Genomic DNA, 14693 nt, shown 5'->3' with positions numbered 1-14693 from the left:
GAGCACTTCTCCCCTTGTGGCCAAAAGAAGACGGGCTATAGCTCCTCTTAGAGGTGCTAGACCAAGTCCAGGGGCACCCAGCACCAGGGTGCATGTCCTCTGCTCCCCAGCCAGGAGGAAGCTGGGCTGGTAGGCACATGTGAGCCATTGGGTGGGCCCCAGCCTGGAGGTGGCCTCCCTGAACTCACCTGCCCTTTTTACCTCCTTCCTAGTGAGGCTTCCAGCTTGTCACCAAAAGGCCACACCAGGTGACACACAGGGGAGCAGATCCAGACAGAGCAGATAGGGAAGGCCATGAGGAATGACCCTGCTTGCCCACCAGGAGGGGTGGGAAGGGCACAGCCACAGCCAGTCCTGGTAACACCAGGGCAAGGACAGGTCTGGCCTTAAATATTTAAATATTCACACCCCAACACACCCTGTGCCTCAGGCAGCTAGCACCAGCCTGCTGTTGATACAGCCCAGCCTAAATCAGAGAGCAGGGAACCCCCTCAGGGTCACCAGGGGAAGCAATGCAAAAGGTAACACTAGGACAGCTTCAGCAGTCAACTTAAATGCTTTTATTGACAATGTCTCTGAACAATAATAAGCAAACAATGCTTAAGTTTCATCCAAATTCACTTTCCACATGTCAAAAAAGACCTCAAGGTAGAAAAAAATAAAATAAAAATATAAATATCTGAGAATCCATCTTAATAAATAAATTAAAAACACAATAAAAACGTTTTCATGGAAAACTTATGTCAGAACATTCAGACCACCTCAACAATGCATGATCAGTAAAGTTACAATGAACATCAATGTAGAACTACAGTACATGGATATAGCTATTTATCTACCTACTAGAAAATAAAAGAGTCTCTTTCCCCCCATGTAAGATGGGTCATTGCTAAGTCATCAGAACACGATATTGCCAGGAACACAGTAGTTATTGTTAATCAGCTGCACTAGATACGAGTTGAAGATACCCAGCACCAGGTTAAATTCCAATCATTTAAAACCAAGAGATTAATTAGTTAATGCTAGTGATACTAAGGAGGGGAGGGAGTCACCTACCCAGCCATGTGGGACATGCTACAGACTACCAGCTCTCATGGATGGGCCATTGGGGACGAGACAAACTCCATGCGATTTGCTACATCTCTGGAAGAGGTACGATGCCTCGGCGCAGGGCGCTCTGCCAGGCCCCGGGGCACCAGGCCAGACGGGGGGCAGGGGTGGCGGTGGCGGGGCCCTCCCCAGGCCCGGGGAGCCCCATGGGGCACAGCAGCGAGTCCGTGGGGGTGCACAGGCAGGGGAGGGGGCCCGACAGGTCAGTCAATGCTGGAGCCCCTCACAAGGCCAGGAGGGTGGGGGAGCTGAGGGAGTCAGATGAGGGCTCGTTGCTGCTGCTGCCCTTCCGATGCGCAGCAGCACAGCTGGGGAAGGCGTCTGCCTCAGGGTAGGTGAAGACGAAGGTGGAGGTGTAGGTGCTGGGGCACGGGGTGCAGGTCACCACGGGGGTGCAGAGGGGCTCCAGCTCACTGCTGGGCCCAGCTGCCAGCGACTCCCAGTCCGACGCATAGAAGGAGGAGGCCCCGGGCAGGTCCATGTCAGGCACGGAGCGAGAGGCCTCCCGCGGCCCCGTGGAGAAAAGCAGCTCGTCGAAGGGCTCAGCCTTGAGCTCCAGCCCGCTGCTGCCGGTCTCCTTGGGCAGCACGGCCGGCGGTGCCTCGGGCATCAGTGGCAGGGTGAAGGCAGCATCCTCAGCCACGGTGGGGCTGGGGGTGCCCAGGTCCAGCGCAGTGGCAGCTGCCAGCTCCTCGGAGAAGCGCAGCTCCTCGGGCATCTTGCAGGCGGGCCGGTGGGCCGCCAGGATGAACTCCAGCTTCTCCTTCTCCTTCAGCAGGTTAGCTATCTCTGCCTGCAGCGCAGACTTCTCCTCCTCCAGCTGGTCGGTCTCCTGCAGAGGGAGCGAGGCTGTCAGCCAAGGCCGGCATCACCCCCAGCTGGAGTGTGTGTCCCCCTCCTCCTGCCACCCCCCCCCCACACACACACCCGCCCTGCCTGCCGGGCGGCACTTACCGCCTGCAGCGTGTCGGTGAGCTCCCGCCGCCGGTTGCGGCACTTGGCCGCTGCCATCTTGTTCCTTTCCCGGCGGATCCTTCTCTTCTCCTCCTCCTCCGGTGACAGCTGTGGGCAGAGAGAGGCCGCTCAGTCCCGTTGCCAGCCCGGTGACCCCCGGCCGGGGCAGCCCACCGGCCGCATCCCCCCCACATCCCTTCTTCCCCCCCCCCAAACAACCCCGGTCCTGCCGCTCACCTGCTCGACTTTGCCCCTGCGACCGATGCTTTGCCCGCGGCCGCCCGGCGCCTTCAGCACTGCGGGGCGGGAGTAGGCGGCGGGGGCGGGCGCCGACACGCCGTAGGGGTGCCCGCGACCCTGGGAGGGGGCCACCGAGGAGATGAGGGCGGGCTGCACCAGCCACTGCAGGTCGGGGCTGCTGGAGATGGCAGTCACCGTGGGCACGAAGCTGGCGCTGGAGACGGCCAGGTCGGTGCAGAAGTCCTGCGGGACAGAGGAAGGGGGGGCTGCCGTCAGCGGGGCGCCCGTACCGCTCCCCGCCGCCCCCGGGGCCGCGCCGGCCACGGCGCCGCGCTGCCAGCGCCGGCTCCGCACGAGAGCGGCCTGTTATAAATATCTCTGACGTCCGCGCTGACGCAGACGCTGCTCCGGAGTCTCCTCAATGAACTCGCGTTTTATCAATGAAGCCGCTTTACACACCCGCCGCAGAGCGCGGCCCGGGCCACGGCTCCCCCCGCCCTCCCCGCCGCGGCACTGGGGCCGCTCCCCCCGCCCAGCCCCCGACCCGGGGCAGCCCGCCGGGGGCCTGCCCGTCCCCCCGCGGGCACCGCGCCGCCCGCTCCCGTCCCACCCCACCCCGTCCCTTCCCGCCCCGCGGTGAGGGCGCAGCCGGCGTACCCGGCGCCTCACCTGCGGGTTGACGGGCGAGCCCATGCTGGAGAAGGAGTCGGCCGGGGAAGGGTAGTAGGTGAGGCTGTCCCCGGCCGGGGAAGCGCTGCTGCAGCGGGAGGAGGGCGCCTCGTACTCTCCGGCGAAGCCCTGGTACATCATGTCGGCTCAATATGCGCAAGCCGGCGGTGCGGGGCGATGCGGCGGTGGCGGAGCGCTCGTGGGGAGCAGGCGAAGAGGGGGCCGGCTGCGTGCGTCCCTCTGTCCGGTCCGCGCCGCGCGTCTCTCCGCTCCGCTGCCGGGGCTGCCTCTGCTGCTGGAGTACCGCGCGGCGCCTCCATTTTATACCCTCCCGCCGACGTCACTGGGGACGCGCCACCCGTGCCCGCGGGTGGGGCCGCCCGCCCCGCGCCCGCCCGACGCCGCCCCCGAGGCCGCTCCGCGAGCCGCCCGCCCCCGCCTCCCGGCGAGAGGAACCGCGGCGAGGGGCGGGAGGCGGCCGCCGGGCGGGAGGAGCCCCGCGGGCGGCGCGGGGGGGGGAGCGCCGGCGGGGTTCCCCCCCCCGCGCGCAGTGGTACGGCCGGGCTCGGGAACCCACTGACGCAGATATCCTTATATGGGATACATCCTGTGCGAGGGGGCGTGACTGACGGGAAGCGCTCCAGGCTGCAGCCAAGTGCGGCGGGCGGTGCGCGGGCCGGGCCGGGCCGGGACGCGGCGGCCCCTCCCCCTCCCCACGCGCGGCGAGACCCCGCCGGGGGCCCCGTGGGCGCCGTCCCGCCGCAGCTGACCCCCGTCCCGGGGTGCGTGGGGCGGGAGAGGGGGCGGCGGCACCGCGGCTCGGCGGGAGCCCCCGCGCAGCCCCCCGCGGCGGAGCCAGGAGCTGCGAGGGAGGCGGCGAGGCCGGGCCGGGGGCCGGGCCGCGCGGGGGGTGAAGCCCCGTCCCCAGCACGAAGCGGGGTCTGGCCGCGGCGGGGCACGGGGCCGCGGCGCGCCCTGCGTGCGGGGAGCCCGAGCTCCCCCCCTCCCTGCAGCGCGGAACGCGTTACGCTCATGCGGCACTATTTACTTGTCTGTTGTATACACAGAGTAATCGGCGGGAGCGAGGGTAACGGCACCGGGAAGCCCTGCCAGGGCAGCCTGGGGGGGCCGCAGCCCCCCAGGAAGGTTGGGAGAGCTTGGGAGCAGCCCTCGCGGGCGCTGGGACACCCGCCAAGGGCACGGGCAGGGGGCCACCGGGAAACCACCGGCGAGGAACGAGGGGTGAGGCTCGTCCTTTCCTCCAGTTTGGGTTTTGTTTTGATCCTTGTTGCAGCGAAGCCCGGAGACACCCACCCACGACGGGGATGTCAGGCAGCCCTGGCTCAGGTCAGGCTAAGCTGGGAGCCAGACCGCAGACTCGCCTTGCACGGGAGCCAAGAGATCGGGCTATAGATAGTAACAGGGAAGCTGCAGCAGCGAGCGTGTTTACAGCAACAAACAGAGCCTGCAGCGCAGTCTCCAAGCAGGAGCGTCACCCAGCCAGGCTGGGATCCTGCTGGCACCCTCTCCCGCTGTTTGAGCTCATGGGCTAAATGCAGCGCCTGATGCTGCTGCTGTTGCTGTTGCTGTGCGAGCAGCCTCTGTTCTTAGAGATCTGGGCCACGGGGGCGGGAGAACTGGGCCAGCTGCTATTTCTGAGCTGCCCGTCAGAGCGGAGGGGACAGCCAAGGACTGCCGCAGATCACGGCCTGCACCGCTCCCCGGGAAGGACCCGCGGGGGCCAGCGCTGCCTCTCGCCAGCTCGGAGCCAGCCCGTGGGCTAGCCCCTGGCAGGGCACCCCAGAGCCCGGGCTTCCCCGGGGCTGCCCTCCCCGGCCAGCATCCCCCGGGCCAGCATTCCCCCCGTGCTGCCTGCCGAAGCAGTGGGGCAAGCGGGGGTCTCTTTGGAGGTCCCTCAGCTTTGCCGGGGGAAGGGAAGGGACGTGCCAGCAAATTAGCAAAGCCACGACCCTGCTGTCCCTGCCAGCGGCTTTACCTCTGCGGCCGCTGGGTTGACGCACTGGTGCCCAGCATGGGCGAGAGCCTCCAACACAGCTTCAAGTCCCAGACATTTTCCAGGCTCATTTCAGAAAATCCCTGCTTAGCCCTGCTGCCATCTACAAACTGCCCCAGGGCTCCTCTAGCCAAACTGCCACACACACCCCCACTCCGAAAGAAGTGTCTCGAAATCAAGGAGGGGGATCCCCTTCACCAAAGCTGAATATATTTTTGTGGCACCCATGCAAACCATTTGTTGCCGTCTCCACTGGTGACCGAGCACGCTCTGTACCAAATGGAAAGTGCATGGACACTGCACATTTCTAACACGTGGAGGCAAGGAAACACTGAAAGCGAAAACACATGACGTGGGTTTGTTGTTTCCTCCAAACACGGGGTGCACACGTTTTACCGCAGTGTGTGTGAGAATAAAAAAAGGAAGTAAGCGGTACCGCAGGGACAAAACACACTCAGAGCTCAAAACCTCCTGCCCAGGTGACGGGGTTGCCCTTGCCAGCATGCCACCAGAGCCTGATGAAGGCTCCTTGCCCCCCTCACCAGCCAGGAACAGGCAGAGGCATTTGGCCCTTGCAAAATAGCATGATCTGAGGCATGGACCACGAGTCCACCGAGCGCTGCAACACTATTAAAGCTGTACAGCCTGGGCCAGCAGGGTTTCGCTGGGCTCTGGCAGTGCTTGGCTGGGCCTCAGCTGTAGGGATGCGCCACCATAGGGACTGGGATTCCCCCCAGCCCAGGCGTAGGGGTCCCCCATCCCAGCATGACCCACTCCTGAGCTCCAGACAAGACCATGGCATGGCTGGGCCCTGGGCTGGCGAGGAGGTGGCTGCTGGCCACTACCAGCAGAGATGGCTCTTCCTCTGGGAAGGCCAGAGGAGGCCACGGACACTGTACTGCTTGGGCATCACAAGGGTGCTGGCAAGGCAGAAGGACAGCATGCATGCAGCGAGGAACTTGTCGTGGGTACAAACGGGACCCCTCCACCTGCCTGGCCCCAGCTTTTCCTCCCGCCAAGCAGGGAGATGGGGAAGCTTGGAGCTCCCAGGCTTAGGAGGGAGCAGCGAGCTCCCTGGCCACAGAATGCAGCATGGGAACTTGGCCCTGTTTTCACACCCCTCCTACAGCTGGGCTTGCGACTGAGCCTGGGCTTGGAAAACCACAGCAGAACAGCACCTGAGGCATATGGGTCAGTGCAACCCGCACAGCCAAAACCTGCTTTGGGGCCAGGAGATGGTTGTGCTTAAATTTGGCCACTCACCAGGAAAAAGTTCATGCCAGCAGCATGGCCCTTTGGCAGCTGTGTGACAGCCCTGACCCACCTCTGCCAGTGGCACGGACCACAGTGTGGTTCCACGTTCCCTCTCCGGGCACGCACTGTGACAGATGTCTGCCTCCAGCTAACCCAGGGCTGCTGGAGTGGGTGGGAAGGAGACCTGGGGGGCAGAGTCCAGCAGCAGGGCTGGCACGCAGGGGGTACTGCTGTGGGCACCAAAAAATAGCTCCTCGTTGTAAAACACCCCTCTGCACTGAGAAGCCATCACTGCTTGGCCAAGCGCCCTGCCCATACCATCAGAGGATCCGTGCAATAGCCCAAACACCCGTTGCAGTACAGATTTCATGGGCAGGTTCCTATTAGTGCAGCTGCCCCTGGACACCGGCTGTTCGCGGTGTCCCCTGCTGCATGTGCTCCCAGCATGGCACAAGGGACCCCGCTCTGTCTGCCTGGTGCCAGGCAAGTCTGCGGATCCGGGCTGGGGCTGCAGGGCTCAGGAGCAAACAGGATGGAAAAGCAGGAAAGGGGGCTGATAAACCAGTGGTGGGGGCCTGCCCCCCTCTCTTGATGTGGCCAAGGAGCTGGGGGTGGAGGAAGGGCCCATAGCACATTATCCGGGGGGGGCTGAGCTCCCCCCAAGACACGCTGCAGCTATCGCTTCCCACCTAGCCTGGGAGCCTCCAGGAGGGCAAGGTTCCCACCTCTGCTGGCATTTAAAATGCAGTGCATACCCAAAGCAAAGTATAAATAGTAATTAATAATCACAGCAGCTGGGTGTGTGACAGGGACATCCTAAAGAATAAACACTGCGAGTGGAGACATCCTGGCATCTCGTGGTCGTGCCACCGCATGCCACGGGCCGCCAATTACTGTAGATGACGCTGTCGAGCCCTCCCACCCATTCTTGCCACTCTGCCTCCTGCTTTTGCCTGCACTATGGGGGATGCTGGCTCACCAGGCATGGCTGGACCTCGCTCTGCACACTAACGAAACCACACACCGCTCACAGCCAGCAGGTCCAAAAGGCGGCGTCACCCATCGCGGCGCTTCCTCCGCACCCCACCGCCCTGGGGCTGGGCTGGCAGCCACTGCCCCACGAGCGAGGGTTCATAACCCAGAGCAATTCAAGCACAAAGTTCTCCAGCTGCAGCTCCTGCCATTGCCAGTACCGTCCCTTCGTGCGCTGCAGCGGTGCGACAGAGCTGGGGCACCACGGCCAAGCTGGCCTCTTATCTCCCCACCGGCTCCAGGGCCATAGGCCCATCCCAGGGCGTTGTGCATGCTCAGGTTATAACCCCAGGGCACTACCCAGCCAGGAGGAGAGAACACCTGAAACAAAACGACCTGCGCATTTGTAGAACCGCTCAATGTTTTAGAAGTGAAGTCCCAGAAATGAAAGGCAAGAAGTTTGCACTGGGTGAGAGGCAGCATGTTCAGACCCCGTGACAGGCTGATGCAGGTCTTTTCTGATAATCAAACAAGATCCCAACGAGGCGAGTACAGCTGTGCTTTCCTCAGTGGAACCCCACAAGGAGCCTGCAATAAACCCACACACAAGCAAGAGAAAGTTTGGGCGTCTCACTGTGTCCAAGAGCTTTCTGTAGGTGGCAGCTGGATGGTCCCATTGCTCAAGCGGCCTCTTCTTTGTGGGTCCAAGCAGCCGCAGCAATGCTTATGCCATGGGCTGGGGTCTGGGTAAAGGGGTCCCAATCCTCCATTGGTGTGGTGGCTCTTGAAGAAAGTGGGCCAAGGGTAGCAGAGGAGGAAGCGCTGAGCTGAAGGAGGAAAAGGCCACTGTGCTTAGCTAAGGAGATTTTCTTGCGGGCAGAGAACAAAGCAGCCAAACTGAAGGGAAGGGACAGGATGTTAAAGATTGTTTGGCTTGGGACAGAAAGCAACTCTCTAGTTGTTGTGACTGGGGAGTGCTCCGGGGAACAGCTCAAAGGGACTCAGGACAAACAAAGGATCACAAAGCTGAAGATAGCCTGGGAGGGAGGAGGACAGCCTAAGGCTTTGCTACAACCTAGAGAGACAGCCCTGCTTCACTGGAGGTAGTCTCCACATCACCTTCCTCCTGTACCATTCGGTGCCACAGACCAGCACTTAAGTGGGTTGCTCTGGAGGACAGCCATTAACACAAGCAAAGTGTCTTCTAGTGATGGGGCAGTTGCAGGGACTCACAGAGACTTGGCCCACCCTGGCCTGGAGGGAGTCACATTCAGTTGCTGCTTCTAAAAGGCAATGGCAAGATTTGAAAGCGAAGTGTTTGCTCCCTGCTCAGGCTGAGCTGTACCTCTGGCTGGACAGTCAGACTGCGCACAAGGCAGAGCTGAAGGAAGCTGTCGGCTCTGTGGAAAGGCACTGCCACTGCAGGAATAGAAACCCCCGTAGCACAGCAAGGGAGTAAGTGATGAGGCATGGCTACACAGAGAGTTGGCCTTTTCTGACCTAGGAACAAACACTGGGAATACCCCAGGAAACTGAGGTTCCATAGATGGTATTTAAGAAATGTAATAAATACAAAATTCAGTATTATTAAATAGTCTGGGGTTAACAGTGCCATGAATATACATACATGTAAACAGCATGGAGCGCTGCCAGCCCAGCCCCAAGGCTTTGATCCTCCCCAAGGATCCAGATCTGCCAAGCAATTTGGTTTGGCTGGGGGGAACTGCTGGGAGGAGGAAACATCTTTTGTGTTAACTCATCCCTAAGTATCTATGCAACTTCACCAAGAGCTAAGCATGCCCTTGCACAGAGAGACCTAGGAGTATGAGACTTGCAGATCACCTGGAGTGCTCTGCTCCCTCTCTGCATGGTGAACGGGGTCTGGAAGACAGTCTCTGTTGCTCACTGCTACCAGCCCGCAGTTCATTCCAAGTCGAGGAAAGCACTTGCCCTTATCCAGGCCCACACCAGCACCCGAAGAGATCGACCACTTCCCTCCCTGCCGAGGTCAGACAGAAATGTAAACAGGCCAGAGAGTACAGGCCTGGAAACACAAGTAGGTGCTCCCCCAGAAGAGGCACAGTGGTCCTGAGTGTGACAGCATACGGAGGGCCCGGGCACTGCGGGAGCTGGGCTGCCAGGGCACAACTGCCAGGCCGGCAGGGACAGGGTAACTCGCCTTCTCCAGGCCTGGTTTAGGGTCCCAGCAGAGCTCAGCATGCTGCAAATCTGCCCCCCCCCGCCAGTGCGACATACCCCTCGGCCCTGCCGGGCTCCCTGGGCACCAGTGTGCCAGCGCCGGTGTGGGCCCGCACCAGCGGGGAGACACTGCAGCCTGTGCTCCAGCACAAGGCCCCAGCCAGCCCGCCACGGGTCCCGTCAGCTGGGATTCCCACCTGCCTTCCCCAGGCAAACGCCGCGGCTCCCGGGGGCTGGAGGCAGCGGCCCGGCCCGGGTGGGAAAGCAGAGGATGGAGCTGTGGGTTTGGGCTCCAGCAGCTGAAACGCGGGGCTGGGCACGGACGGTGCTTGGCCTCCCACGGCGCACACCGCTCTCCTGGGGCCTGCGCCTCCGCCCTGCCCGGCGGCAGGGCTGCCCGGGACCCCCGGCCCACCCGCGCTGCCCACCGCGGTGCTGAGGTGCTTGCTGAGGCCTCCGGCACCCCTCCGGCTCCCGCCGGGCCCCGCTCGCCCCCTCGGGCCGCCGTGGGGGGCAGGCGGGCGGGCCGTGGAGCCAGTGACACAGCCCCCACCGCCCCCGGCTGGGCGCCCCCCGGGGCCGCCGCGCCCCCGGCCCGGACACCCGACGCAGCGCCCCGGGCCTGTGCCCGCCGCCCCGACCCCCGCCGCGCCGAGGGGGCGGCCCCGCCGCCGCGCCGGCCCCGCCCCCCCGCCCCTCCCGGCGAATCGCGGCGCTGTTGCTGGGGCCGGGGCGACCGCCTGACGTTGCCCGGGAGACGGCGGAACGTTGAAAACACACAAACCTGTTGACGTTAGTGCGTGGTTTCCATAGAAACGGGCCGGCAACGTCATCGTTCTCCCCCTCCCTCCTCTCCCCGCCGGAGCTCGCGGGCGACGCAGGCGGCGGCGTCAGCCGCGGCGGGAGGGGCGGGGCCACGTCGCCATGGCAGCGGCGGAGGGTGGGGCTCTGTCGCCACGGCAGCGGGAGCGGCTGTTGTTTGTTTGGGAGGCGGCGGCGGCGGCGGTCGGGGGCCTGGCGCGGGGGCCGGCGGCGGCTGCGGCACCTCCCGGCTTCCTACGGCCCCGCCGTCGGGGCACCCCTGCCCGGCCCGCCCCTCCGCCCGGCTCGGGGGAGCCCCTCGGCCTGGGGACCCCGCAGCCCACGCGTCTGGCCTCGGGGAGCTCCCACGGGCAGGCCGCAGTCTGTGGCGTGGGCTGGCAGCGGAGCCTGCGGCCGGCAGCCCCAGCTGAGGGCAGGGGCTGGGTAGCCTGAGGAGGGAAACGGGCTCAGGGTTAAAAATAAGGCTGCTGAAAAGCAGGATTTATTTTTAACCCAGGAGAGTTGTGCGGCTGCTGCACTGGGGGGCCTGACCAGCAGTGGTGAGCCCAGGGCAGGGAGGGATGGGTAGGCGGACGAACGAACGGACGGATGGACGAACGGACGGATGGATGGCTGGATGAACGGATGGACGAATGGCCGGATGGATGGATGGATGGCTGGACAGATGGATGGCTGCAGAGGCCGCCCTGCAGGCGCTGCTCTGAGAGGAGCAGGCGTTGAGCTTGTGCCCCGCTGCAGGTGTGGGCCGAGCACCCGCAGCACGTGTGGGTCTCCAGTGCTCGCCATCTGCGGTGCTGCACGGGGCAGGCGTGTGAAGTACGTGTGCATCAGACCTCAGAGGCGCGGCGCTGGAACAAAAAGGAAAGAAACTGCAAAGTGAACCACAGTTGTTGCAGTGTTTTCTGGTCCGTCTTTTGAAGAGCAGCCGGGTCCACCCCTCCCCTCACAGCAGCATTCTCAGCAAAGCCCGCTCTGCCAAAACAGCCCCGCAGACCGCACAGCGGTGCCAGACAGACCAAACATTCCTCCCTGTGTACCTGGGCAGCACCAGCTGATGCCAAGAGCCCTGCTCCCAGCACTGTGCCTCCTCCCTGTCTGCCAGCCTTCGGGTGTGCTCCGGGTGTCTCTGCCTCTGACATCAGCTTCCCACCCTGCAGCTCTCCTAGGTGCGACGCCTGGCGAGGAGACCTGGCTGGGGGGGGACCCACTGGGGGGACCCACCCATGGGCATTTCTTCCAGCGCCAGGGCCGGGTGGGTGGGTCACAGCGGCCCGGGGGCTCCCCTGAAACCCCAAAGACTGTCTTCGCACCGGGGGTTGCACAAATGCCGCTAGCAGATGGGAGAGGAGGGAACCTTGGGGCCACCCCGGCCGCCTCGGCCACTGCGTCGGTGCCTGCGGGGTGGGAACTCCCAGCGCCTGTTCCTGCTGCCGCCGCCATCTGCTGAGGCCAGCAAACTGGAAACCAGCTGCTTGCCCAACCCTTGCCAGCAGCCAGGCTGTTGTCATTGCTGTTCGCTTTACATCAGCTCTGTTTGGTTTGGCAGGCTGAGGGCAGCAGGTTCAATCCAGGCGATTTTACGAGGGCTGGTTCCTGTCCCACACCCCTGTCAGTGAACACAGTGTACATTGAGGATACCCTCGCCCTGCAGCCCCAGGGCAGGAAAGGGTGCGGCTGAAATTAGTGTTTGCTTCTCAAGGGCAAGCCTGAAGTGCCGGTGTTTAGGAAGGTAATCACCAGGCATGAGAAAAGGCCTTCTGCATGGTCATGGCAGCTCCCCGCATGCCGCAGGTGCCCGGTCACCTGCACCCAGGGACCGTCGACAGCGTGGGAAAGTGTGGGTAGGTGACCAAAGGCGGGGAGCGTGCCTGGGGTCTGGCCAGCTGCAATGCAGAGCACGTCCAAAGTCACCTGCCAGAGTGGCCGAGGCCAGCAGGGAGGATGTCCCACCGGGACCTGCACCCTCCCACAGCCCTTGCCCCAGGCAGCTCCTGCTGCTGATGCCTGGCACACGGTGGGGGATTAATGGTGCCCCATTTCCATCTGAGATGCATCTTGTCCAGGCAGCTCATAGCTGTGGTAAGGGGGATGGTTTCTCCTCCATGTTTCACACCGAAGTGAGAAAGTAAAAATGCCACTAGTTTCTCCTGCTGCTCCCTTTTTCCCAGGACAGGCTGCCTGCGTTCTGGCCCCATCCCATCCCAGGGCACAGGCTATCACAGCTCCCGGGCTGCAGGGAGCCACAGGGGCTAATTAGCCCGGTGTCCTCCTCGTTAGCTCCTGCCTTGTCTCAGTCAACCAGGCAGCCCAGTGTCCCATGCTGCCAGTTAAGTGTCCCTGCAGGGCTGGGGTGTGCCCCCCCCCCCCCCCCCCATCTGCTGTAGGACCTCACCCATGGGCAAGGAGCAGTGGGGCAGGAGGACAGAGGTCAGTGTGTGGCAGAAGTTCAGGTCACCTCCCTCCAGCCCTGCCCCGGCTGCTCCTTCCCAAACTCGTGCTGCCCCACACCGCATGGGCCTGGCTGAGTGACACGGGACAAGAGCAAGGGGCTGGAGATCTGGGGTGTGAGGAGGGTGGCCACGCAGCCCGATGTTGCTCCGGGTCCTCTCCTGCCTGAGCCACGCGTTTCTTTCCCTTGTGCTGGCTACAGGGGCACGCAACCACATGGCAAGCTGGTTCAGAATGCTGACCCGGCTGGAAATGCAACGCTTTATTTCAGCAGGTTGGAGGTCAGCTCAGGCTGCTTGCTGCTCAAGCTTGCCATGGGCTGAGCTTCTGCCAGGGTCCCCTCCCCACTGAGGAACCCCACTCTTGACCAGGTCCGGCTCTTGGCTGTGGGGTGAGGAGCCACCCTCTTGTGCTACCTCAGCGGAAAACCCTTTGCTGCCTTTTGTCAGCTAGTCCTCTGCTGGCATAGCAAGGTGAAATGGCTGGGAGCAAAGTCAGGAGTCAGCAACCGGTGCAGGAAGAAGGCTGGGTCCCGTGCCAGGAGGAGCGTGAAAAGCCAGCCTAGGGCAGCTCGGCTCGGACTGCTGCGGAGCTGCAACCTGGGCGGCTGGGCACTCGCCTGTGCCGGCACGGTGCAGGGTGCGGTGCCAGCAGCAGCCCACCTCCTTCTAAATCAGCTGATCCCAATCTGGGAGGAAGAGCAGGCACATCCTGGGCCAAGCCAAGGCGCACGGCGCTGCTCTGGAGCCTTGCGGTGAGCTGTGCTGGCAGGCGGCTAACCCCTGGAAAACAAAAGAGGATGGCTTTTCTGCCAGATCAGCTCCTGGATCTGGTTTGCCAAGTAGCTGTGCATAGTGTTGTGCCGGAGCAACAGAGAGGATGTGAACGTGTGCTGAGGAGCTGGGATTGCTTAGACCGCTTCTACCAGCCCTGGCACCAAAACAGTGTCACCGTGGCCACACAGAGGACCCCGAGCTAATAGGACTTCAATTATCTGCAGAGCCTTTGTGAGTCCCAGCCTGGGACAAGTCTTTACTGAATTGGCCTCACTAGGACCGGCTTTAATGAGTGCTGGAGCTGAGCTGTAGCAGGAGGGCTTGGGGGGAGAGGGGCATCACCTGCCCTTTTACACAATATTTCAATCCATTTGCACTTCCCTGCAGAACTGAGAGGAGGCTGACTGGGTGCTATTCCATTCCAGTTTACCCCGGGTCTGTAACATTTTCACTCCATGAAGCATTTTAGTTTCTTTGTGCATTTCTTGGTTGCTCTGGTGTCAGTTTGGGCAGTTTTAGTGGCTTCTGCCCTTCAGGCAGCACTCACAGTGAAGTGCATCCACAGCGGCATTGCAGGGGGCTGCATAATAGCGTCACTCCTTTCCTGTCCCTTCACCTTGAACACACAACATGGTGTTCGGCCAGCACGACAGGGGCTTACAGAGCTGCTTCACTCCGTGCAAATCCTCTCCCTCCACACAGACCAAATCCATCCACATGATCTTCAGGATGCTCCCCCGTATCCCAGGCTGGGCTACACTCATCCTCTCGATGCTGATTGTCCCCTCTGTCCCCAGCAAGCAGGATCACTCAGGAGTGAGCCGCTTGCTGCAATCGTGACTGTTGTGAAACAGTTTTAACTTCCTATGGGAGCGGCAGCCCTCGCCTGTCAGCCTGTGCCTGGCGCTCACAACGCCTCCAGCACTCACAGCCCGGCTTCCTTCTCCCTGACGTGCACACATGCACGCTCCTGCACGCACTCCCGTCCCTCCTCCAGCATGCCTTCTGCGCCTGCTGCTTTCCCAGGGGCCTGCCCCGGCAAGCGTGCTGGCAAAGTGGATGCGGTGGCATGCTGGGGGTCCCACAGCTCCCAGCACCCACGGGGGGTACACGAGGAAGACATATACAGGTCCTGCAAGGAAGACCCTAAGGAAGCAGCACTACCACCCCAGCCAGCAGGTCCTTGTGTGGGTGGGCGGGGGTTGTACACGGAGCGCAGCCCCCTTCGCCCTGTG

At 62.6% G+C, this 14693-nt stretch overlaps 1 protein-coding gene across 1 annotated transcript; it reads right to left on the bottom strand.

Moving 5' to 3' along the window:
- Positions 1-545: 545 nt before the first annotated feature.
- On the bottom strand, positions 546-3270 carry FOS (Fos proto-oncogene, AP-1 transcription factor subunit). Its single transcript, XM_040601978.1, has 4 exons — positions 2974-3270; positions 2302-2547; positions 2065-2172; positions 546-1942 (listed from the first exon to the last, which is right to left on the bottom strand). The coding sequence occupies exons 1-4, from the start codon at positions 3112-3114 to the stop codon at positions 1334-1336; spliced, it is 1104 nt and encodes a 367-aa protein (XP_040457912.1). The 5' UTR covers positions 3115-3270; the 3' UTR covers positions 546-1333.
- Between the last annotated feature and the right edge of the window lie 11423 nt (positions 3271-14693).

This window comes from Falco naumanni, chromosome 7 (genome assembly GCF_017639655.2).
Source record: "Falco naumanni isolate bFalNau1 chromosome 7, bFalNau1.pat, whole genome shotgun sequence".
NCBI lineage: Eukaryota > Metazoa > Chordata > Aves > Falconiformes > Falconidae > Falco > Falco naumanni.
The sequence above is the reverse complement of the archived record's forward strand: the minus strand, read 5'-3'. Positions and strand labels throughout refer to the sequence as shown.

What these genes read in the sequence shown, in the direction of transcription:
- FOS (XM_040601978.1), bottom strand. Translation starts at nt 3,114, where the DNA reads ATGATGTACCAGGGCTTCGCCGGAGAGTACGAGGCGCCCTCCTCCCGC. An exon ending in GCTCGCCCGTCAACCCGCAG is followed by an intron (nt 2,548 to 2,973) that starts GTGAGGCGCCGG and finishes TCTGTCCCGCAG; the next exon opens with GACTTCTGCACCGACCTGGC. An exon ending in GCAGGGGCAAAGTCGAGCAG is followed by an intron (nt 2,173 to 2,301) that starts GTGAGCGGCAGG and finishes CTCTGCCCACAG; the next exon opens with CTGTCACCGGAGGAGGAGGA.